This window comes from Homarus americanus, unplaced genomic scaffold, assembly GCF_018991925.1.
Source record: "Homarus americanus isolate GMGI-L3 unplaced genomic scaffold, GMGI_Hamer_2.0 scaffold34360, whole genome shotgun sequence".
Lineage (NCBI taxonomy): Eukaryota > Metazoa > Arthropoda > Malacostraca > Decapoda > Nephropidae > Homarus > Homarus americanus.
In genome coordinates, this window is record NW_024739403.1 from 1,453,452 (window position 1) to 1,479,850 (window position 26,399).

General features: G+C 36.8%; 1 protein-coding gene across 1 annotated transcript in view; it reads left to right on the plus strand.

The window, feature by feature from the left end:
* The window catches only part of LOC121874697 (VWFA and cache domain-containing protein 1-like), a 40,848-nt gene that overhangs the window by 3,165 nt on the left and 11,284 nt on the right, over positions 1 to 26,399 (plus strand). The window contains exons 5-17 of the mRNA XM_042378949.1: positions 4,689 to 4,858; positions 8,480 to 8,598; positions 8,982 to 9,077; positions 9,251 to 9,400; positions 12,380 to 12,550; positions 13,648 to 13,872; positions 16,207 to 16,443; positions 17,248 to 17,400; positions 18,063 to 18,241; positions 18,875 to 19,076; positions 20,513 to 20,756; positions 21,159 to 21,348; positions 24,994 to 25,123. Of these exons, the coding sequence (XP_042234883.1) occupies positions 4,689 to 4,858; positions 8,480 to 8,598; positions 8,982 to 9,077; positions 9,251 to 9,400; positions 12,380 to 12,550; positions 13,648 to 13,872; positions 16,207 to 16,443; positions 17,248 to 17,400; positions 18,063 to 18,241; positions 18,875 to 19,076; positions 20,513 to 20,756; positions 21,159 to 21,348; positions 24,994 to 25,123 (2,266 nt within the window). The remainder of the gene's footprint in view (positions 1 to 4,688; positions 4,859 to 8,479; positions 8,599 to 8,981; positions 9,078 to 9,250; positions 9,401 to 12,379; positions 12,551 to 13,647; positions 13,873 to 16,206; positions 16,444 to 17,247; positions 17,401 to 18,062; positions 18,242 to 18,874; positions 19,077 to 20,512; positions 20,757 to 21,158; positions 21,349 to 24,993; positions 25,124 to 26,399) is intronic.

The window sequence follows — 26,399 nt, forward strand, 5'->3', positions numbered from 1 at the left end:
GCCTGGCCTTTGTTATTAACCTAGTGTCATACAATACCTATATGAGAAGGTAGTCATGGGTTGAAGGCCAAGATTAGCCATCCCAGCAAGAGCTTTGTCTGGACTCAGGAAGTGCCTTTCCAAATATATTTGTCATTGTATATCATATATATTAGTAAGTATTTTATTTTGTTGTTTCTATATGAAAAATCATCTAAATTAGCCCCCAAAATTCCTGGCCAGGAATACAGGTATATCACAGGATATGTGACTGGCTGTACTCCCAACTATCAACTCTTTTTCAACACTTATTTCTATCAATTGCTCCATTTCTTTTGATTTCTGGCTTTTTTACCCCCCATCATCGAATTTTGCATATGGACTAATATCCCCTATAACCAGAATTTTTTGTCCCTGGAATGTTACAATATGTACCTAAAAAATAAAATTAAAATAAAAAGAAATACCAAAAACATCTCTTTGTTCTGGGCATTTGAATGACTTTTCAAGAGATTGCATCATGTGCTGAGAGCATGGGTGTTCTAGCAGCAAGGAGAACTTAGGTACTGTAGTAGGCTCAGTGCTTGGCTACTACTCTCAGGTGTCTGCATGGGACTCCTGTTATTGGTTGATGTATCTCACAGCCTATCTCCTCAAACTCTACAATTATAATGCTCTCTTAGTTCATTGTCTGCTACTATTGTACAAGCTTATTTATTCACTCACTGCTGTTTTCACATATGATCTGCATTGTGCAGTACTGTAACAGGATACAAGCAGCCAAGAATACCGTTAAAACTGTGTTAAGACGTAAAAAGTAATTACTGTACAGTTACGTACAATATACTGTACATTCAGCAAGTACCATATGTACACTACATAGCAGAGTGAACTGTGCATGCCTACTGTAGGTTAATGTGTAGAGGGTGCATGAAGAGTATACAGTACGTGACAGTTAGCAACACCTTCTGCAGTAGGACAAAGGCAGGCCATCTTATGTCATCGTACCACCATTTGACCTACCTGTATCACAAGTTCAAGACGATATCATCTGGTGTTGAGTACAGTACAGTATATACAGTAGTATATTTTGTTTATTTAATATATATAGTACTGTACCTATACGGAAATGTTTGCATAAATGAATACAGTACAGTGGTCCCTCGGTTAACGAGCACAATCAGTTCCAGCAGGTTGCTCGTTAACCGAAAATCTCGTTAACCGAAACCATTGTTTCAATGGGTTTTTGGGTAATTGGTTCCAGCTCACCGAAAATTGCCTAAATTCAACAAAAATGTTAGAAATTGACACTTACCTTGAGGTGTGTATGTGGAAGGCTCCTGGATGATGATGCTGATGTGAATTTGAAGTGGGAGGTGGAGAAGGGAGAAGAGAAGGAAGTGGAGGTGGAGGAGAAGCATTTTACTGCTTCTTGGAAGCACCTTCCATGAAAATGTCAGGAACCTCTGGACTGACAGATTCTCCACCATGAACATCCTCTCTCCTTCTTGAAGTGGAAGGCTGAGGGATAGCATCTTGTTCCCTCTGCCTTTTATTGAAGAAAGTGTCAATTGTGGTCTGTGGGGCATCTCTCCTCCTCACCATTAACTTATGTTTAAAGAAGGAGACCATTGAGTCCTCAACATGACACAAAGTTAGTTCAGTTTTTTCCACATCTGGGTGCTTTGAAGCCAGTTCCCTGAACTTCTCCCAGTGGTAAATCACATCTTTCAACTCTTTAGTTGACATATGGTCATCACTTACAATTTCCTCCTCACCATTGTCAGCCTCTAACATCTCATCCAGTTGCTTCAAGTCATCAGGAGTAAGTTCCTCCTCATGAGACATCACAAGCTCTTCGACATCATCCTCTTCCACTGACCAATGGACACAATCTCCTGGCCCAACTCTGTTTCATCCTGAAATCCCTCAAAATCATGGACTACTGATGGCCACAGTGCTTTCCATGAAGAATTGAGGGATCTAGTGGAGACTTCTTGCCATGATGACACAATCAATTTTACAGCCTCCAGGATGTTGAATTGTGTCTAACAGAACTGTGTAGAAGTTGTCTGATGACACCTAAACATTTTCTTCATGTACAACTTCTTGTAGTTGCTAATCACATTCTGGTCCATTGGCTGTATGATTGATGTAGTGTTGGGAGGCAAAAACAACACTTTCACAAAGTCAAATTGATACTCCAAAGTTCTGGCAAGTTCAGGGTCATGACCAGGAGCATTATCCATGAGGAGAAGAGCCTTTAAAGGGAGTTTATTGGTGGTTAGGTAGCTCTTGACAGAAGGGCAAAACACATCAACAACCATTCATTAAAGAGCTGTCTTGTCACCCATGCCTTACGGTTGGACTTCCAATAAACTCCAAGCTTTGCTCTTACCACTTTCTGTTGCTTGAACACCCTGGGGTTTTCAGAGTGGTAGACAAGAATAGGCTTTAATCGGAAATCCCCTGAAGCATTGGCACCAAGCAATTGAGTGAGATGGTCTTTCATGGGTTTATGCCCAGGTAAAGAGGCTTCACCTCTGGTGATGAATGTTCTTTTGGGCATCTTTTTCCAGAACATCCCAGTTTTGTCCACATTAAACACTTGCTGTGGAATATAATTTTCTTCTTCCATCAGACCTTTAAATTCCACTAAAAACTTTGCTGTCCCTTCCTTATCAGCACTAGCAGCTTCACCATGCCTAACAACACTGAAAATGTCACTTCTTTTCTTAAATTTTTCGAACCAGCCTTTGCTGGCCTGAAAATCTTCAAATTCTGTGCCTGAAGAACCAGGTTGATCTGTCTTTAAATGTTCGTAAATCTCCCTGGCTCTTTCACAAATGAATTCAGTAGAAACTGAATCACCTTTCATCTGTTTTTCCCTAATCCAGATGAGAAGTAACCTCTCAGTTTCTGCAATTAGGGATCTACTTTTAAACACCCTGGTAGATTTGTCTCTCACTTTCACTTCTTTAAATTTGTCTTTCTGTGCAAGAATTGTCGACACAGTTGATGTCGACATGCCATATTTTTTGCATAGCGCATTTGTTCTAATGCCTTGTTCATGTTTTTTTATAATTTCCTGCTTGGTTTGGATTGAAATCGCTTTTCTTGATCTCTTAGGCCCCATGCTGGATTCAAACTATGTCGACACGTGATTTTTAAAGTTAAACTAGCTGTAAATAAAGAATATTTTCTTTAAAATAACACTGCACTGGGCTATATATTGTCAATATGTAAAATAAATTTCAAAATGACCAATAATTTGCTTGGAAACACAGAAAAAAAGCATATAGTTTAAGAGAGTCTCAAGCAAGACGTTACCTCCACTGAAAACAGAGAGAGACTAACGCTTGTTTGGTGTGTAAAAAGGCTGGATGGCACGCATAAAACTAGTGACTTTACCTTCAATTATGTTCAATAATTGTTAAAATGACTAAAAATTTTAATATTAAACTTAAAATTATTGAATAGTATAAACTTCTTGATATTTTCTAAAATAGTTAGGAATTTAAGCCCTAGAACCGATTACTGTATTGGCGGACTAATACTACAGCTGGTTGACCGCCAAGTGCAAGCGATAACATGTTGAGGTCGGCTCGTAAGAAACTCGTTAACCGAGGGATTGCTCGTTAACCGAAATTAAGAATCTTATGGGAGGTAACTCTTTACCGAAATCTCGTTAACCGAGGCGCTCGTTAACCGAGGGATCACTGTACTTGTACAGCTCTGTGGCTGTATAACTACAGTTAAACCTCCTTTGCAATGGTGCTCTGTGCCAGATGCATAGTTTTGACCGGAAAACATTCACCAGTGCCCCCCCAAAATTCTGTAAATGTGTGAATTTTTCCGTGAATATGGATTCATCTTTACCTGGAAATATCTTGAACACGGAAGCATACATCTAGGTTACTTTCACTCATTATATTTTCTGTCACTCTCTCTTTACCACTGACATTCAAACATCCCATTGTGATTTATTTTTATTAGTGGAATCAAGAGCTACAGAGACTCTTCATTTGCTGACATTTGTTCTCTTGAATTACCTTGCCAAATGTGTTCTCTTATATGGAGTGATCACAAATGTTCAACCCAATTTTAAACATTGTTTACCTGATTTAAGCTCCCTTGAGTTTTTCCTCTGGGGGATATGTCAGAATGGAAGTGCTTCTTCCAATAATGTCAGCAATGTTGGAAAATTTGAAAGTAAAGGTTCCTTGAGGCTGTTAGAAAAGCTCGGTAAGATATGCTCAAAATACAAGTATATTGAGGGAAACAAAATACTGTGCTGCTTTAATGTCCGTAGAGCCACGTTGAACTTCTATAGGTTGAAAATAAATCTCTTTGAGTTCTTTATTAGTAGACATAGTCTTGCTTTTTGCTGTAACTTTGTTTATTTTTCATAATAAATATTTAAATATGGGAAGATCATTTGTATTCACCCATTACACAGTTAATATAAATTAAATTTTTTAATATAACTCTGTTGGCCTTGTTATGGTCATACAGTACTTTATCATGAGGGAAGTAAGTTTATTGAGTTGCATACCTCTCTGTGTCGGCTAGCTTTACTTTCTTGGGACTACTGTACTCCTAAATTATTACTAAATTCTTATTTTTTCTTAATAGTTCAAGCTGCATACTACATGTCCTTTCATTTGCTTTGTCAATCATCGAGAGATACATGCACTTATTATTTTCAGATGATACAGTCACTGGAACGTAAGTTTGACCTGTACTCCAGCCTTATAGGAGAGATGTTAGAATTGGTGACCAGCCACTACAGTCAGCAGAGACAAAGAGGGTTAGATGATGTGATCCCTTATGCTGATGACTACCACCCTTGCTGCCTCATACCTGATAATTACCTTGAGTAAATATCTTCCTTTCCTCATTTTCTTGTTGTTTTCAGCCATTTGATGGAAGCAGTTTCAGATTAACATAAAGGAAAAGGGGGCAGTTGTCTCAGGGTCCTCAGGTGTGAGGGAGGGGGGGGCCAACGATAAATTCACTGAATATGTATTCCAACTCATTCTGTCCCAGGATGTTAATTCTTCACACATAGATGATGAAAGATATGATGTTTGTCCATGGTCCTTCTTTCCATGTTGGCTGATATGCTGTAATAGAAATACAGTTGTGCTGTACAGTATATTTATATTTGGCTAATAATTCATTTAATTCAATAAGAATATGTATAATTAACTATGCACAACAGAATATGAAAAGGTTGCATTGCATTTGAGTGTAAATATCTCTGCAAATGCCATCACAATTTGTCAGTGATATGTAAACTGACAGGTTTGGCAATTTCATATCCAATTTAATTATTTTTGTGATTTTCTATGATTTAGCATAAAAGAAGGAAATTTAGCATCCTTTTAGCATATTTCTAATTCTAGATTATAAATTTAAGATTTATGGTGCAATACAGGGTATTATGAATTCATATTTTAATATATTAGGTGGGATCCTTGTTACTGTGTTGTCCCAGGGCCCACCCCTATATGGAAAGGGACCTCAAAATACGGTCTCTCGATGTATTACTGTATATATGATTTGTGAATGTGATTATTTGAGTTAATGAAAAAAAACAGATATCAGTAAAACCAAGTACAGTACAGTGGGGTATGCTATAACGAACGTAATTGGTTCCAGAACCTCGTTCGTTATAGGATTAATCCGTTCCAGGCCCCCGAATACAACCGCTTAACACTGAAAAAATTCTGTGGAAAATGTAAAAAATACGGTACTCTATCTTACCTTAGTATTATTCAGCATGCAGGTACCCCTAAACACTGGCACATCACTATCACTTCCACTGGGAGTCTTGGCTTTAAGGTCCTCAAACAATTGTCTGGCCTTCTCACAAATTATAGCTTCACTAATGTTATCACCTGCCATTTCTTTCTCCTTTATCCACACTAAGAGTAAATTTTCCATCTCTTCAATCACATTACACCTTGCTTTGCTAAGTCTAAAGATTCCCTTAGCCACTTGCACAGTTTTTAACTCCTCTTTATTCTTCAAAATCGTACATATAGTCGATTTAGCCATCCCATATTCGTCACTAAGTTTCGCAATGCTCCTTCCAATCTTACGTTTCTTTATAATTTCTTTCTTAGTTTCAAGGGTTATTAGCTTTCTCACTCGCTTTGGACAACTCATTGTTACAATTGTATACTTGTATAACAAAATAGTTATACAAATAACGCGAATTTCCACATCAAAAGACGAAATTTCAACAATAACAGTGGTGCACTGGCTACGCAATGAGACAAAGATGGCGCCTGACGCTCTTGTTGTGGGTCGCGGTACAACAATATTCATGCGCCAGGCGAAATAGTCCGGTATTCATCCGCGTTCGTTGTAGGAGTTGCGTTCGTTATAGCATTCTCAATTTTATAGGTAAAACCGTTCGTTATAGGAATATTCGTAGTAGGATCCGTTCGTTATAGCATACCCCACTGTACAGTATTACCCCGCTTTACTTGGTTTCACTTTCCGCGGTTTCTCATTTACGCGGTACCTTGCCAGAACCGGACTTTCACTTTCCGCTGTGCATCTACTCATATACGCGTGAAGTATAATTTTTTTATTTTTATTTAGCTCATAAAATTCATACAAATTACCCGGCCAGAATATAATTTACATTGCTGGAATTCTTACAATATGATGATCATTTTGAATATAAACATCATGGATTTTGCATTAGACATACAAATTTTAGATCTAATGTAATAATTTGGTTTACACAAAGCAAGTATTTTATCTTTTGTGCAAAATATATGAAGTTTACATTCAAAATATTCCCTGACCTGCAAGGAATCCAGAAATGTCAATTATATTATCCTAACTTCAGTCTGAGGTATTATTTATTACTAAACGTTAAAATCTAGTGTTTCACCCAATCATTTCTCAGAGAGGTAGGGGCCAGTGAGCTGGAAAGAGGGGGGAGGGGGGGAGATTTGAGTCCATTATTTGAATGGACATTAACCTGGCGACTGTATTTCTCTTAAATATTAATTGTGTGAGCATTCCATCATAAAATTTAGATGTTATTTTTACTACAACATAGGTATTGTGTCGGAAAAAGTGAAGTTTGGGGGTCGGGCCAGTCTCTATTGGAATTAATCCCATATGTTCTGTTGTTCACTTTACGCGTAAATCGGGGTACTACTGTACAGTATATTGTATGTGGATATAATCCAATAATAACTGAAGGAATTCAGTGATCATTTTTTTCTATCTTATGTTGGGGAGTTATGGTGTGTCCAGTGTTTGAAATGATTTGTTTTTGCATGGGAATTTGGATCTACCTGTGCAGTACTTGATCATGCTTTTTATTGCATACAGTATAAGAACAATTTTCTTACATGTGATGGCCAAAACAATATGGTAGATAATAGTTGTCAACAAATGGTGTTGTTGCCTCAGTTTGTTGAACTTATGAATTTGACTTTGGGCTGAAACGAAAGGGTTATACATGTGTAGCCAATCATCAAATTTTAGTTAGTTTAAAGTGTTTAAGATTCAAGTACAGTAGTTTTATTTAAAAAAAATGTAAGTACTGTATTTAATATCTAATTTATTTGTGGATAATTATAATGCTTTAAATAGCAGGCTTTTCCACTTGTAATGACTGTCCCTTTATAAAGTGCATTTATTTTATATTAAGGTATTGATAGAGCAGGGAGTCCCAGATTTTGCAAGTGCCACTGCTGTAAGATAAACTAGTGCTTCAGTATTGTTCTTTCCCAGGGCCCCAAGTAAAACAATGGGGCATAAGCAGCAGATGGCACAAACCTGATAAACCTAGCTTGACCTAGTCAATTTAATCTAACCTTGCCTGAAAATAATGCGTGATTATTATGTGAGATACTGACATAGGCTTATCCAGTGGAAAATTTCTCACAAATTGTATTCTGACCTGAGAGTTTGCATTTTTCACTTATCATTACTTATGACATTATTCATCTATGTGTACTGTACTGTATTTCCATATATTATTTCACCAAGGTAAATTTACAAAAGAAGAAATACTGAAAAACAAAAATTAAATAAAAACAAAATGACAATTGCACCTCCAATATGTATTAAAACAAGTTTTGAAGTTAAATTGGGTACAGTGAGCTAACCTCAGTAATGGGACATAAACATTGAAATATTAAAGGATAAAAAACATTCTTATTTGTTATGCTGTACTTATAATTTCCTTGGCACATAGGTGTATGAGAAAAACATAGAACAGTTTTGTATTAGTCAATGTTGCCATTACATAAGACAAAACACAATAAGGGAGGGAGGGGCTTTGTTTGTAATTCAGTAATATAAATGTACTGTAGGAATCTATTTATCACAAGTCATTGGTTCTTATTATTTCTTTTGTGGAGGAGGAGCATTAATTGTAAAAAAGTGCAGTGTCTAAATGTTAGGAGGGGGCAGTTACCACTGGTCCCAGTGCCTATGAATAAGGAAGTCTCTGTGTGTTCAGGTATCAGAACCAATTTGGTACTCGGGTCAACGAGGAGCTCCGATGTGACTCTGGGTTTGGCTCAGGAGATCATCCACTCCCAGAGGACTTCTATGCACCTCCTTACAATTTAACAGAGTGTAAGTTAATGAAAGGTTGTGTTTGTGTGTTTCTCTTTTTAAGAATGTATAATATCCTAGAATCATCTTTTATAGAAAATTAAGCATGATTGAATGTTAGTGTCAGGTGATGTGTCCACGTACAAGAAAATAACTAATAATACTTTAAAAAAGGCATAATTTTGATAAACAGTATTTTCATTATTACTAAATTTTTTTCTTAACTTCTGGGTTTTTGCTCGTAAAACACAGCTTGGAATTTTTTTCTTCATAACTGTGAATTTTCGTAAATCAAATCCTTTTAAATTAGGATCTGCCTGTATTTGGCAGTGGATAATCGATGGCTCATACACAGATAATAATTTTGTTATTTATTGATATTATTTTTATTCATATTTTTACAGTGTTTGCAATGAATTTGCGAAGATATCCTGCCATTAAGTGGCAATACTTCATGTCAGTGAGTGGCCTACACACTGAATATCCAGCCCATAGACCAGGTTTGTTTACTTTCGGATTACAGTATTAATACCCTACTGTACACAGAAGAGCCAGCAACTTTATTATAGAACAGGTTTACAGCATTTGTTTATTATACAGTAATGTTTATATCAGTTTCACTGTTTTGTTATGCGGTGCTAGCATTAGATTTTATTTTAATTTCTTTTTTAAGGTACAAGCATTGGTGCAGACTGCGGCCATTCCTCCCGCCATCGTCATGTCTACGAAGCCACTGTGAGACCCCATGGGAGGAACATTGTGTTGCTCTATGACCTGGGAGAAGCACTCACCCCAAGACTGCTTTTGACAGCTAAAGCAATTGGTAAATTACACATATTCATAGCTCTTGCTCCTCAAAGATGTTTGCTTTTAGGGAAGTACACTAGATTTTTCTTTGTCCACACTCTTACTGAGGATCCTTTTCAGCATTTTGTTCTTGATGGACAGCATGTTTGAGGCCACCTCTGTATATAAAACAAAGGGATAATCTAGATATTAACCATTGTGTTAAGTTTCTAATATATATATTTTATGTTGTGTCCTGCATATGGGTATTATTTTAACGGGTCCCCATGTTACGAACCTCCGAGCTACGAACACCCGTACTTACAAGAGTGATCTCATTTTTTACTGTATTTTTATAATAAAAATCCAGCTCTATGTTTTAATGTTTGCTAGTACAGTAATATGCCTGATAGCCAGAATCTTTGACCCCTAGAACTTTCCAATATGTTGATAAAATCCGAGAAATCTCAAAACCATGTCTTTGTTCCGGACATTTGAATGAATTTCTGAGCTACTACACCATGCGCTGAGCATGTGTTGAGTGTGTGGGTGGGCTAGCTGCATGGAGAACTTACAGGTGTAGGTCATAGGCTCAGACTGCTCATCCACTGTGATTGGCTACTACTCTCATGTGACTGCATGGGATGCCTATGATTGGCTGATGTATCTAGCAGCCTATCTCCTCAAGCTCCAGTTTCATGACATGCTCTTAGTTAAATTGTTTGCTGTCATTGTATAAGTTTGTTTGCTCGCTCGTTGCTGTTTTAACATACGATCTAAGTTGTGCAGAACTGTACATTACTGGACCAGGATCCAACCGGCCAAGAATATCGTTAAGTTAGTGTTAATACGTGAAAAGTGATTACAGGCAACCCCCAGGATACGATTGGGTTACGTTCCTGAAAACCCATCGCTAAGTGAAATATCATAAATAGGAAGCATTATAAGCTGGCACTCAATGGGATACGTTCCTAGCCAGTCCCCAAACACACATGTATTACGGACAAAAAGTTTCCTTCAATACTACTATCAGTACAAAACAAGTAAACAACACTCACCACATCATATTGGGTAAGTCTGGGCATTATCACATGTCTCCTTCGAGGCTAAGTGGACTCTTGTAGGTGGAGTGGAGACGTCACTCTGACTCCCACACAGCCTCTGGGAAGTCTCATGCTGCTAAACAATGTGAAGCTTCACCTCAGAGATATGGTTAGCTTAGATGCCTTGGCCTTCCCAGATATCTTCAAAGTTACACTGCTCACTTCACAGTCACAAAAACAAAGCAAAAACACCTGTCACAAAAAACAGAGAAAATATCACTTCACAGTCACCATAACACAGTTCAGTCTAAATTTTAGTGCTGTCCTCTCACTGTACAAGAGAAAAAAACCACTGATGATAAGTACAATGTACGATGCTGGCCGATGATTGTAGAGCCATGTGATGGTGGGTTTACGATCGACAAAGAACCGGGCACAGGGCTGTAGTGCTTGGGTTGGACGTGTGGCAGCGCGTGGGTAGGTTGACAGGTGAAGGTAGAGATACATGGTGCATAGGGTTAAACATTGTTTCCTTATAAAATCTCACTGACTTGACATAAAAAAATATAACTTGCATTGCTGGAATCCTTGCAAGATGGCGATTAATTTTAGTAAAAAACAACCCATAGTTTCCACTAGAGAATTTTTTTTTCTGACCAATGGATATCGGTGGCTATTTGATGGATATCGTTAAAGCGAGCTGTTTTGATTGTGCCTAGCGAGATGTTGTTAATTTATAACTATCGTTAAAGTGAAATGGTGCATCTCTGGATATCGTATTTTGGAGGTTACCAATACTGTAAATACAGTAAGTATGAGAGTAACGTAATACAATACATAGCAGAGTGAACAGTGTTCAGTATACCTACTGTAGGCTAGTGTGTAGAGGGTGTATGTACAATACTGTATACAGTACATGTACAATCCCTAGGAGAGTGACATTTAGGAACACTTTCTACAGTAGATGGTACAGTACTGTACAGGAGAAAGGCAGGTCATCCTGTATTATCAAACATCACAGCTGAAGATGACAGCATCTGCTGGTGAGTACAGTACAGTATACAAATACTGTAGTGTATACAGTAGTATATTTTATTTGCCTCTGTCTACCCAGCAGTAATTAGGAACCTGGATGTTAATCGATTTGTGGATTGTGTTCCGGGGTAATGGTTAGTCAGTGCAGTTGGCGAGTTGTCCAGTCTTCTCGGACTATTCCTTGACACTGGGTCATGCAACTCATTAATTCAGGGTGTGGTTGTTGTGCTGGCGACAGTTTCTATGCCTAGGTGGCCCTTGGGCTGGCAATCCTCAATCTCGAAGGGCAACCATTATGATTATTATATTATATTTTATTTATTTACAATATTCTGTACAATATATACAGTAGCTTTTACATTAATGAATACAACTCCTTGGCGGTCCGGCTGCATTTAAGCTAGTGTTCAAGCTAGTAGAAGCTGCCTAGCTGCTTATCCCTAGCAATGATGCTCCATGCTAGACATGTAGTTTAGACTGGGAAACATTTACCAGTGCTCAGAAAAATTGCGTAAATGTGATATTTTTTCCTGGAAGAAGGATTCGTCTCAGTACTGTACCCGTAAATCTCTCAAACATGGAAATGTTCTGCACCAATTGTTCCAGCTATCGGGGGTATTACTGTACTTATGAATGTGGTATTATGTTGTTTTGCCGTGCACTTCTGTGCATTCTTTACCTGTTTTATTGACATTATTTGTTATTGTTATTTATGGGTTATGATTTTAGAAAGAGGGATGGGTTGTATTCATATTTTACTGTGAAATTAATATGGTTTTGAGTTATAAACAAATTGACTTACGAACTGTGTCCAGGGATGTACCAAGTTACCTAATCTGTTTGTATCTCGGAAAACCCCTATACTGTATATAGAGAAATTATTTATATTTCTTATTACAACTACTGAAGTTTTTATTATATTGCTGCTCTTTTGACAGGTCACCAAGTCATTTCAACTCTGACACTGAGAGACAACATTGCAATGCTGGGCATCTCAAGCAAAGTTTTTCATCCTCCTGCATCATGCTTGAGGTCCACGCTTGTTCCTGCCACTCACGATGTAAAACAAACCATCAGACATTTTGTAGATTACTTGGAGATACAGAATGGTATGTTAAATGTATTCAAATTATTTTACATACAGGGGTAGTTATGGGCTTTTTTATAAATTTTGCTTAGTTTTAAGGTTAATCTCTTTATATAATATAAATTGCTCTGAATGTAGCAGTAATGTTGTATTGATTGGTTAAAAAATGAAAGGTAGAAAATGGAACAGCAATATAGAATGAGGACATGAAAGGTTCAGTCATAGAGAGCTTAAACTGAAAAAGGAATGATGTTAAAAAGGAAGAATTTATGAATAAATCAAAAGACATTAGACAATTAGTTTTAGAATAATAAAGAGAGCAATAGATAGACTGTAGAGTGTAGGCGATGTACATTGCATAATGTTGTTTTACCAGACATTAGTAAGCAGGAGGTGTAGATCTAATAACCCAACCCTCTACTGTTATTACCAAAAAAGAAAAGTAAAAAATCATTGACACAATAATGAAGGAAATGAACCTGACTGTCTTGGGTTTAAGAGAAGCAGAGTTTAGGGACACAAAGAATATATCTGCTGTGGATGTGTGAAGGGCATAAGGTTAGGAGCATATGAAAATGTGTGGTAATGGGCTCTAGGACAGCTCCCCGTATAGGAAAGTTGCCCCCGATTGCCAGTGAATCTGTATCAGAAAGAGAGGTGCTATACATAGATAAATGGAGAGAATGGTAAGTGAAAGACTAGTAAATTGAGTGTGTAATTTGGAGGTAGACGGTAGGAGGGAAGGCAGGGTGAAGGCGTACAGTACTAGAAGTAAGGGGAATGGTCGTCTAGGAAGTTGCATTGTACATGTATGGTAAGAGTAGGGGAGCAAGGGGTCAAATGGTTTATGGGGATATTACAGCAGTTAGAATGAATAGATGACAGCAAATGAAGAGGGTGTCCTTGTTTGCTCTTGGCTCTACCGGTAGTCACCCACTAGCATGGCATGAAAGGGCTTTCAAGATTGAGGTAAAACAAGAGATATGTATGAGGTGAAGGGAATGTTGTGAAGATAATTTGTATTTCGTAAAATAAATAGAATTAAACTTTGCTATATCATCATATAAATATTTTCTCCTTTTACCAATAATTCAGGATGATGGTTTGTTTTTCCTGCAGAGCGAACTAATCACACTCTTGGTCTGACGACGGCTCTTGATGTTATTGCAAATACAGCATTTGATTCAACTTCACATAATACATCAGTGTTACTTGTGTATGTGAGCCGTGGAATACTGGAAACATTACGCCAAGCTCGCACAGTTATTAAGACGGTTGCGGAGAGGATGGAGACTATGAATACCAGAGTTGTCATCAGTACATTTGGTCTTGGACATGTCAGTGGTAAGTGAAATTGGCAAATGTTAGCTTTCACTCATCTCTGTGAATACTAATATCTCCTAGTTAGCTGGAGCAATTGGTGCAAAGCACTTCTGGGAATGAGAGATTTCCGGGTAACAAGACGACTTTCTTGACCCCAGAAAGAAATCCCCCATCCCCGGAATTTGTCTGGGTACTGGAATTTCCTCGGAATTTTCCAGAATGATGTTTTATTTAATCTCTCAAAGCTTGAAAAAAAATCCCCATCCCCAGAATTTTCCGGGTACATACCAAAAAATTTTCTAGGAATTTCCGGAAAATTATCCTGATTTTCATTTCTCATAAACAGAAAAAAATCCCCCATCCCTGGAAATCTCCAGAATTTTCTGGGTACCGGGAAAATGTTCTCAGAATTTTCCAGAAAATGTGCCCCTCGGAAAATCGTTCCCAAAGTCAGAATTTTCCGGAAAATTCCGGCTTTGGGAACGATTTTCCGAGAAAATATCAGTTAAGGTTACCGGAGAGTTCCGATTAAGAGGGATTCCGGATAACGGAGATATTACTGCTCACTTAGTTGTTTAGAATTTTTTTTTACTTGCCTGCACAGATTATGATTAGGACTGGTAAGTATTAACTTATGTTTTAAAGATTTAGGTTCCTGTGGTTATTTGTAAAGAAATTTTCTGTATTATTTTTGGTTGATAACACTTTTGGGGCCTCACGGGGTGCATGGCGCCACCACCCAAGGTGAGCACGGCATGCTCAATTGATGGCAATTGCGGCAAAAATGTTTGCATTACTTTTTTGTTTCTGACATTATTTTCCATCATATTTAATATTTTTAAATGTGTATATCTTAAAAAATGATTGCTATACAATACTGTGGGGTATGCTATAACGAATCTAATTGGTTCTAGAACCTTGTTCGTTATAGCATTCGTTCGTTATAGGATTAATCCGTTCCAGGCCCCCAAATACAACCACTTAACACTGAGAAATATAATATAAAATTGTAAAAATTGTAAAAAAGTGCATAAATATGCATCTAAACCCCTGAAATAAAGAATATCATTAATACTTGTAATAAAAAAAACAATAAATTAGTAAAAAAAAAAAAATTCGTTGTAGGAGTTTCGTTCGTTATAGCATTCTCAATTTTATAGGTAAAACCGTTCGTTATAGGAATATTCGTAGTAGAATCCATTCGTTATAGCATACCCCACTGTATTATACAAAAAAAGTTTAAGCTAACACCAACATGTGAAAACATCAGTGAATATCATGGAGTGAGTAGCATCTGTGCACTGTAAATCCTTGGGACACACTGATGCTAGCAGTTCCGCAGGACAGTTACCCTGACATCTCACTTTCATCACAGTTGTGTGGCAAGAATGGGAAGACAATGGCACACATTTTGAGACTTGAAACTTGAAAATCAAGAGATAAATTGATTTTTAGCAAGTTTATGAAGTTGATGACTATAATTTCATCATCGTAATGGTAACGAGTTTTTTGCATGACGAAATATTCGTCATCAGCTTGCCAAAGTATTAAAGGTAGTATCACCAGTTTATTTGATGAAGACAATCATAAAAGCTTAAAATTATTCTTAATGGATTAGGTAACTTATGTGCAGGATTTATTTTGAAAGCTGTTTATTTTATTGTACAGTGTACGCGAAGATAATAAATAGGAGTATTAACTGTATATTAAAATTACCGATGTTGTGTTGGTAGAAGTGTGGGAAGTTGTGAAATTGTAGAAAAAAGGTATTAATGATGATTTTATCTAAGGTTCATGTATATAGAACTGTTGTGAATGTTAGGCTTGTGGGCTAAAGTGACTAGCATGAAAAATTATGGCAATGCATTTGGCTGCCTCTCATTTTTCAGCTGTGTCAGTTTGGGTATGAGGTGCAATATATCTACTAGGCCACTGAGCTCCATGTTAAGACTTCTAACATATTTATTAAATTCTCACCCTGAAATCTAAAACAGATGACAATATCGGGACATCTTAAATAATAAATAAAGTCCAGATAAAAGTATTTTGTCATATGCCTTTTTCAAGTTGACTTGCTTTCATGTTACTTTTCATTTTTTTAACCACAAGGTGTACAGGGCTGCCTCCGAGCTGAATAAAATTGTCTACTGTAAGCCAAATAAGATATTAAAAGTGGCCTCCTGATAGTGAAGAGGTTAATTACCTAATGTCCTCTACTATTTCTTTACTTTTTTCGAAGATTTATGTTTCCTTTAAGTTTATTCAGTGCAAAAGTTTGGAAAAAAGGAGAATTATAGACAGGTAGAGAGACTCTACTTTATAAAATAAAAGAAAACTTTGTATTTTGTTTTTCAGGTGAACCATCTTTGCCAATGCAGTTTTTAGAAGCTCTGTCTCACCAGGACTTTGACAAGTATAATGTTAATTTTACAAAAATAACCTATCGGGGAATGGTGGTTGAACTGGATTCTACCCTGAGTGTGGCTCCACTCATTAACAACTTCTACAATGTAGTGGAAGAGCCAAAGGCGTATGACAGCGGCCCCGAAGACCTTGTGATCTCTGAACCCTATTGGGATGGTGACAGTAGAGGTTAGCTTTTTCATTGTTTATCTGACAACCTATTATATGAATTTTCTTTTTAGCAAACTGAATAATGTGTGATGTGTAATACTTTAACTAGAAGTTTAACTTTGCTTGATAAAACCAGGAACCATAAACAGGAATGAGCCATCAGCATTACTAAGCTTTTGTGTAGGATTAGTTTAGCAGTCAGGTGTTTGTATTTGAATACAGTAATGATGTTCGTCATTTGTTATTCATTAGATTTATTAATTAAAACAGTTATGCCAGGATGCTTCATCAGGCTCACACTTCTCAATAAATCATTAATTATAACAGCTTATTTATGTAATTCTTTTATGCAGCTTTACAGTTACAGTATTATTTGTTTAATTTTATAAGGTAATAAGATTGGTAAAAATAGGTGTAGATAGATGTGTGGCTAATTGATGCCTGGTGGGATGTGGTGGTTGGTAGTCAGTTGATGAACAGCAATCAGGTAAGAGATTTTGCTCATGCCTTTAAAATTTTCTGTATTTTATATTTAATTCCATAAATATTTGTATATACAATTCTGTACAGTATACTGTATAATTTATTTTATCGGTTTTTATGTGTATGAAAAGTTTTCTTTTGGGAAGCATGGCTATGAGAATAACACAACGTTTTTTGAAGACAACTCTATGGACAAAAAATTTTTTGAACCAGCTTGAAATATTAAATTATGAATATCGAGGTATTGAAGGTTAGTTGTGTTTGCATATGCAGGCTATACAGTACTGTACAGAATAAGATATGCCAATAAATCAAGTATATATCCTTTAACTTACACAGATATGATTGTCTCCCTGACGAGAAGTGCTCAGACCAGAGAAGGAAAGATAATTGGAGTGATGGGTATAGACGTACCTCTTGCAAACCTCCTAGAGGACATTACACACTTCAATTCTCCAGCTCGATCCTATGCTTTTGCTATAGATTCTCGAGGTTAGTGGGAATATTTGGGTTAACCTTTAAGCCCCGGGTTAGGGTGCTGCTGGCAGTAACCCCCCCCCCAATGTGGGAATAAATCAAGAAAAAATCAACTTTAAAAAAAAAAGTGGGAATAGGCGTATTTTCTGGAACGTCACCTGGGGCGCCCTGGTCGGACGTTCTGGAATGTCACCCAGGGCCTAAGGGTTAAGCTAAAATGCTTGTTTGTGTAACGTATTGTTTGATTTATGAAAGGAGGTGTATATTTAGTCCTATTTACTGCTGCTTCATTCTTTTTTTATTGTATTTATTTCTTCAAACTGGAAGAACTATGGTAGGTGCAGTTAGTATTGTATAAATGTTTAGGTTTTAAGACAACAAAGATAAGACAGCGAGGAAGTCAAAATATGAATGGAAAAAGTATGAAGTGAATATGATAATTATGATTTTAAAAGGTATTGTACATTGTAATGTCTGTAATTATTTGTAATGTATTCTTGAGTGACAGTATTTAAAGGTACAGTAGCTCCATATGGGTTTTCTTGCCATTAAGGTTGGATTTGGTTAATACTGGTGATTACTCATACATGATAGTTGGTTTAGGGTAGAATGTTGAATGCAAGAAAATTAAAGGATTAGTATTCTCTTTTCTTAATTATATTTCTCATATTTCTCAGGTAACATTCTTGGTCACCCTAAGCTTGGTCGACCAGAGACATGGACTTCACCTCTGATTCCAACAGATGTAACACTATTGGAGCAGATCCCTGGCTTCAGCAGTGTCAGAAGGGACCTCATCAACCTGTCTTCGGGTCATAAATACCTCAGTGAGAATAGTGAAGATGGGAACCAGAGGGTAAGATACATGCTTGTACAGACAAGGGTCACAATGATCCATATTTTTCACTAGCCCTTGGGCCAATGATTCACTGTGTGTTGGTTGGTCAAAGAAGTTTTACTTTGTCTCTAAATTAAAGTAATATTTCTTTAACCATTTGAGTACATTAATGGCAACTTGTGGTCTTTACCCACTATATGAGGAATATCGAAAATAGAAGAAAATCATAACATTTGATTCTAACCTTAACTCCTGATTTACACCATCAAAGTTCAGATGGCAGGGGGGAATAAACAAAGAATCACTTCAATCTCATGTGGGACCTTCTTGAATGGACACATTGCTTGTGGAAGCTATTCCACTACTACCAGCATGTTCTTCATCATTCAACTTTCCCTAAAATTCACTAGATTTACAAATAAAATCTTGAGGAAAGTCAATATCATCTCTTACATTACTGTCACTATGCATGGGAGAATCATCCTTGTCTCAAGAATCAAATATAAAGGTGTCAGTTTCCTCCTGTGTGGGGTGTTATATATGATTGGACTGTGATCATCTTTATTTGTTAAATATTTTGCCCTAATGCCGTTGAATAAGAATGATAGGTGTGTTTGGGATACCCATACAAAGTTATTCCTCTCTCTCCAGGATGAGTTACACTACTGGTGGTGTCGTTCTCTGTCATGTGGATGGGTATTTGTGGTAGCTTGGCTTGATGCAGGTTTGCCACACAAGAGATTGAGTAGGAATGTTCGCCCACTTCCACCCACTGCACTCTTCCACCGCCTTGATCTTTTGTCTCCAAATGAAGCGCTGGTGTGTCGCCATTTTAATCAAATGGCTACTCTTGGTGAGAACTTTACCTTGTTAAAAATTACAACTGAAAAGCTTGTGTTTACTTGCATAACTCCAGTGTTGAGGTGAAGGATATATTTAAGGTTGCTTATGATGTGATGGAGATATTTGAGCTGTAGTGTGAAAGAAAAGCCAGGCACTGCTGAAGGAATATCTCCGGCACATGGCCACTACACCTACAGTATTATGACCAATACATCAGGGTGATTCTCAAATACACACAGTAAACTGCAGGCTGTATTCCTGGAACAGTTGCATTATTACAATACAGTAACTGTTCAAGATTCCCTCCCTCTGCATCACATTGTGTAGAGTTATGTGCAAAAAATTACACAACAATCTGCAGCTGTTTCACTCCAACCTCACTGTCATTACCTCAACCTCTTTCAAGTGCTGTAGTTAGGAAACTGCGGATTCCAACATTTTGTGATATTGAAGTTGTGCTTAAGAATTGTCCCAGGAATACGCCTGCAATTTATTGTGCACGTAATTAAGAATCACGCTGTATAAAGTGGAAGGCTAATTGTGCTGGACTGATTTATTCTATCAAATTACAATATTCATAATGTAATTTCTCATGTTGTGCGCAATATGAAATGATAGTTAAATGACTGGTAAATAATTCTTTGGGACATTTTACTAAAACGTTCAGTATTTATTGCATGTGTTTTGGGTATCAAGTTCTATCTACAGGAGCGAACACAAACACCTGTAGAGTTTTCATAGGTTCTATTTACTGGATAAACAGAGATACACAAGGGAGGTGGCGCTCCTTACTCTGTCTGGGGGTCAACTAGCCTTTCGGGCGACATGTGGTAAGTGATACATTAGCAGCTTCATATGCCGCCAGGCACATTAATTAAGCGTGTGGGACATGGTAAATACATTGCCACACGCTGCTAGCTAGGCTGAATAAATAGTGTATATAAATGGAGCACATACATAATATACATACAGCATACATAATATACATACATTTATTTTTACTTATCTGTATCTTGTATTCCTTTTCTACTGTACAAGAAAAGGTTGCTGGAGAATCATGTGTTGATGTAGTTGCTGGATATCCTTTTTGGTTTATTCTAATGTTCTTTCACACACTATGTAATACCTCCATCACTCATATCCCATACTCATCTCTTAACATTATTTAATTTAACCTTCTCCAACCTAACTAATGTAAACTAACCAATTTAAATTTAACTAAACCCAACCTATTTTAACTTAACCTAACCCAGCCTAATCGAACTCACCCCAACCCAGCCCAACCTGTTGTAACTTAACCAATTTAACTTAACCCAACAAATCCAAACGTAATGTACGGTAGCCTAATCATGCTCAATATTCTTTCACTTTATCCTCCTCCTTCTTTATGGTGTTCCCTATTTATTTTGTAAGAAAGCATATGATAACATTAATTGTGCTTTACAGATGGCAGTACAGTCTTCCTGTCTGTTGGCTCATACGTGTCACCCTTGAGCCAGATAGCCAATGGACCAGAGACCTTAGGTGCTGTGCAGAGTATTACGGCATATCTCAGTGACAGTACACAGCTTATTGCTAACCCTGGTTTGAGGCTGGGTGTTCGCACAGATGCAACGGCTCTTTATCAGATCACCGACCTTTGGAAAAAACAGTTTCATAGTAGTGAACTGAGTAAACATATTGTTAGAAGGTATGTGTGCTTAGTTAGTTGCTTGCTTTTACTCTACTATTCTTTCTATAAGTTTTAATCTCTAATATTTCCCCATATTTATATAAGGTAGATCAAGGAGTTCATGGGCTAGAAAGAAGTAGAGAAATAATGGGAAATTGGTACAAGACAACCATTGTAAATACTCATACATTGTATGTGTAGTGTAGGAAATGAATCATTAACATCAATATTGATTCACATTGCTTGCTTTTAACAAGAAGTGGTGTGTGTTGCTTGATTGTTTGATATAACCTCTTTGAAGTGTGAGGCCAGTAACATGACCCATAACCTCAATAGGGCTACTTCTAAATCTCCACATTAATAGATACTATGGATAAACTATGAAATTGATGAAATAAATAATAATCTTTGGCACTTCAGGTATGCTGCAGCACCCTCAGGAGTGACACTCATGTATCCTGGGACTCTGTTGGATCGCGCTTATGACCCTCGCTCACAGGCATGGTATCTTGGTGCTCTGTCTACCCCGGGAAAAGTAGTTGTATCAGCACCATACCTTGACCCTGGTGGTGCTGGTTACATAATCACAGTGTCACACACAGTCTATCAGGTAGGCTTGTATACATTGAACCCTCGAAGATCCGGACTAATAGGGGGGGACCACCTGTTCGGAAAAGCCAATTGTCCGAATCTTCCGGCAGATGTACTAATGTATAAAAAAGATAAATAATGATATAAAATATACCAAAAATACAGGACATATTATCCTGACTACTGGGGTTAGTTATATACACTTTTTCCCTGTGAAAAAGCCATAATTTTGATTAACATATTACTGTACTCTTTTGTATTAAAATGTACGTACTGTGCTACACCAAATGTCTAAAAATTTATCTCTTATGCAAAATATATGATGTCTATACTCAAATTATTCGCTGTCTTGCAAGGATTCCAGCAATGCAATTTATATTATGCTAACTTTAGTCTGTGACATTTTATATGATAAAACTTTTAAGCCTAAAACTTAAAACTGTTTTGGGAATGCTTCTTAGGGAGGCTTCCGAGCCCAGAACCCCCAATTTTTTGTCCAAATCTTCCAAAATCCGGATTTACCGGGTCCGAATCTTCGAGGGTTTACTGTATTAACTTTACATGTTGTGTTCTTGGGGGGTTTAGGGTATAAAGATAGCTAGGTCTTGATATTCATTACCAATAAAAAGGGATAACTTGATAATACAGTTACATCTCACTTAACAAGCAACATGTGTTCTTGAAAAAGTGTTTGGTAGGTGAAGTCTTGCTACATGAGACACGTTTTCCCATAGGGTCCCATGTTAACTGAATTGTATTCCAGCCTTAAAATTTTTGACACAGAAACCCAGGTTATAAATTGACTCTGAAACCCAACCATGCAATATTAAATTTGATTACCAGAGTTGAAGATCTACAGGATACTGCTTGTGTTGACCTTGCATTGTTAGCATAGAAAACAAGATCATAAGTTCACTAAACCAGTTCTGTTCCCACATTGATAAAGTATGACTCTTGCCGCCTGCAATCTATCAAATCAGAGCATAAATACAGTCGACCCTCATTAATTCGGACCCCTTTAATCAGGATTTCGGATAATTCGGACAAAATCTTAATTTTTTTTTTTTTTTTTTTTAGATTTGTATGAATATTACCTATGCGGACCTTAACCTAAAATGCTGGTCCACCCACTGCTGGGATAAAACACCAGCATCTTTTTGGTTAAATGTAATATCTCTACCACTAGTGTGGGGGGGGGGGATGCAACTTTTAGCTTCAGACATGAAAAATATTTACCATTTACTGCCAGTAAACAATGGAAACGTAAAATATGTGCCAGTTAGTAATGAAAAGTTGTGCAGTTCCTTCAGCAAATGAAGCTCACCAACTTACAATAGGCTAAATTACCTTACAACGTGTTTTCAGTAGTCTATGTTGGAGTTCTTAGCACAGGCTAACTTATCATATCATATACGGTATCACAGTTCTCATTGATCTACAAAAAATACCGGTAATAAAAACCTTTTCGATATTTCACACTTAATATAATACCCGGTAATCTACTTCAACTTCCTATTGTTTACAACGAAGCATGACGCACCACCAGCTGTTGAGTATCAGCTAGACCAGGGGTTTTCAAACTATGGGTCCCGACCCTTCAGTGGGCCGCGAATTAAATAAATTGGGTCGCAAACTAAAAATGGGTCGCGAAAATAAATAAGAAAAAAAAAATAAATAAAATGGGTCGCGAAAATAAATAAGAAAATAAAAATAAATGCACCATAATTTAGGCTTGGTTATTGTAATGTACACTCCACAGTCTAGGAAGCGACTGCAAGGAGAGCATTTCCTGATTCTTTCTTTACCTCTCATGTCATCCGTTTTGCGCAGAAAAACTCGTAATCGTAGTTTTTTCCCCCGTAATCTAACCTAACTTAACCTAACTTATCCTAACCTAACAATAATAATCATAACATTAATAATAATGATAAAAGTATTCATATCATACGCCTGGCAGCGCCAAACGCACGAGATGAGTTATTAGTGTTATTATCATTATTAGGATTATAATTGTTAGGTTATAGGTTAGGTTAAATTAGGTTAGATGAGGGAAAAAACTACAATTACGAGTTTACTCATTTCATATCATTACACTTAGGTTTAATGGGTTGCAATTCAAATTGTTGTTCTGGCTGTGAGTCGCAGTAAAAAAAGTTTGAAAAACACTGAGCTAGACGGTACACGTGTTTTTCGAATCGTTTTCAGTTAAAGAACTGTTACATCACACGTATATTTTACCTAAACTGCGCCTGAATGAATATATTCTCAGAAATAAATAGTAGTTTTTGCTGAAACGTGATGTATTTTAATGTAAAATAGGATAAAATACATGACGAAAACAAAAGATTTTACCTAAGCTTCCGATGTTCTTGAGATGTTATTCGTTTTTTTAATAGTTTTTGCTTAAAATACTGTTATATTACAATGATATTCTATTCATACTGTGCTTGATATAATACATTCATGGAAATGTAATATTTTTGCTGAAATTACTTACATATTACAGTGGAAAGTGGGATAAAATCGTGATGAAAACAATGACTGAAATATAATGCAATATTAACCCATAAATCAGTTAATTCGGACAATCGGCTAAAACGGACACCCTTCCCCCCTATTAGTCCGAATTAACGAGGGTCGACTGTACTGTTTATGTTGTACCTCCAGAATCTGTCGCTTCAAATTCACAGTGCAGTACATCCAAGTCCGAATTAAAAATTTCTACCTTAAGCAGAGCATCAAGCTTCCAAAGCTTTTGCAGGGCATCCCAGAAATTTTGACATGGTAATTTATCACACCAACCAACACTACCACTTTCCAGTTCATTCTTTAAAATTACTGTATAATTACAGTAAACATTATTTTGTTTAGTTCTTCTTCAATACTTTGGGATTTGGTAATGTTTGGTGTAATATACCGTCATAGTAATGTTGATGAAACACTTACGGTAATAAATTTGGCAATAACATTCTCTCACGCCTGCTAACATTATTGCTGCCCACCTCACTCATTTCAGATATTTTTACAGTAATCTTGGTTTTGCATAGGGAAAGGGAAGAATAATTTCAATTAGTTATTTTTGTAAAAAAAACTTTGGCTTGCATATGTGTAGGGACTAGCTGCGTGTGTAGTTGGTGTATGTTGTGGAGAGTGGCTGCATGCATTTGACATTCTACTGGTAGTCAGCATTTGAACAGATTCTATGTCATCTGCTGCCTTCTTATTCTACTGTAGCAGTTCATCCATCTCAACTATTTACATTTTACCTCAAATGACATAGGTTTCCTTTGCTTTTTGGTTTTAGAAGCACTCGTGTCACTTAATGTTCACTTTAAACTCATGATTTTAATGGTTGCCATTGGTAAATCATGAAAGAACACCAAAGTTTATTAAGTCAGTGCAATGTACATTAAAAGTAAATGGCAGTCAGGGTAGAACTGAGTACAGTATTGTAGTGAGGATACAAATAAACTTTGTCCAAGGCACATCCAGAACATGTTAATCCTTCGCTCCCACATTGATTTACAACTCTTCATGTAACTGAACTATGCTTACTAAGTTTATCCTTTCCCATTCAGTTATTTTATGTATACGAGTATACCAGTGCTCCTGCTTCTAAATTCTAGTGTATTAAGGTTGAATTGATATATGAACTCTTTTATAGGGACGATCAGCTGCCATGCATTCTCCTGCAGATCCAGTAGTGGCTGTGCTAGCAACGGACTTTACGCTTGGCTATTGGTACAAGCTGTTACTTGACCTAGAGCCTTCATGTGGCACTGATGGTAGTCCTGGTGAGTGATTATGCCAAGCTAAACTCATTAATTTTCTTGATGCACCTTGCTTACTAAAGTTGATGTACAGCCTCGTTCAAGATTCTTCGAACACTGCTGGAGACAGCTGGCAACTCAAGGCCGTTTGTTTACTATAGTATGTAGTATAATATAATATGAAACAACAAAGCCCTGCCATTAAATTAAGCAACGGGGAACTAAGTACCGGGTAACCAATCACCGATCACTTTTACATTTATTCATAATTTTTACTTAGTACTACGAGTATAGTAATAAACGGCCTTGAGTTGCCAGCTGTCTCCAGCAGTGTTCGAAGAATCTTGAACGAGACTGTACATTACAACATATAGCCACAGAATATGCCCATATTAAATAAAACTATAATAATTTTTTATTACATTAACACTTTCACACTGATTATGTGACTAATTTTTTCTTAATTTATTTGTCTTGTCACAATAGCAAGAGAGAATGAATGCCAGTGAAAGAGAGTGGTTGTGTTTCCACTTCGTTTTAGCTACCCTGCAATGAAGTGGTAATGGGTACATAAAAGTAAACAAAAAAAGTTGGATTGGTTCTTGAAGTCCTGTTTTGTAATAAGTTGCAATAAAAAGATTCATGTACTGTATGTTGCTAGTCACATTTATGGATTGGAGACCAAATGTACCTCCAACATTGATGGCTGATAATAATCAAAGGATTAGTAATTCTCTCCCATCATGACCCTTCATAAAAAGGGACATTAGATGTGCCAATTGCCACTAAAGGATGAGAGGTGATGTGTCTTGATGCCACAGTAGCTTGCCTTACATAGTTCACTATCAGCCATCATTCTAACAAAACTTCACAATACAATAGACCTTCGGAGAAGAGAGCATATCTAATTCTCAATTTTCCTGTTCAATTAGAAGATGTAATTTCCAGGAACACTTGAAATATAAAAACGACTCAAAAGTTGCTAACAATGATCAGCTCTGAGACGTTAACTGTACTGACAAAATGAAAAGTCTACTGAAATTAGCTTAAGTCCTTTGTGTTATCCACAATAAATTTAACTTAGTAAACACAGCCTCTGGTGCTATGAAAAGAGTTAAGGAAGTGCAGATTATGTTAGTAAAATCACAAAAATTCTAACTGCATAGTTGCCACAGCTAGTTCTTTTGAAAGGATTCATGAATCATCTGCCAATGATGAGCCCTGAAATGTCTGTCCCTGCACTGTGTCACAGATATAACACTGTGTTTAAATGACTCCTTGGAGTAATAAAACAAAACCT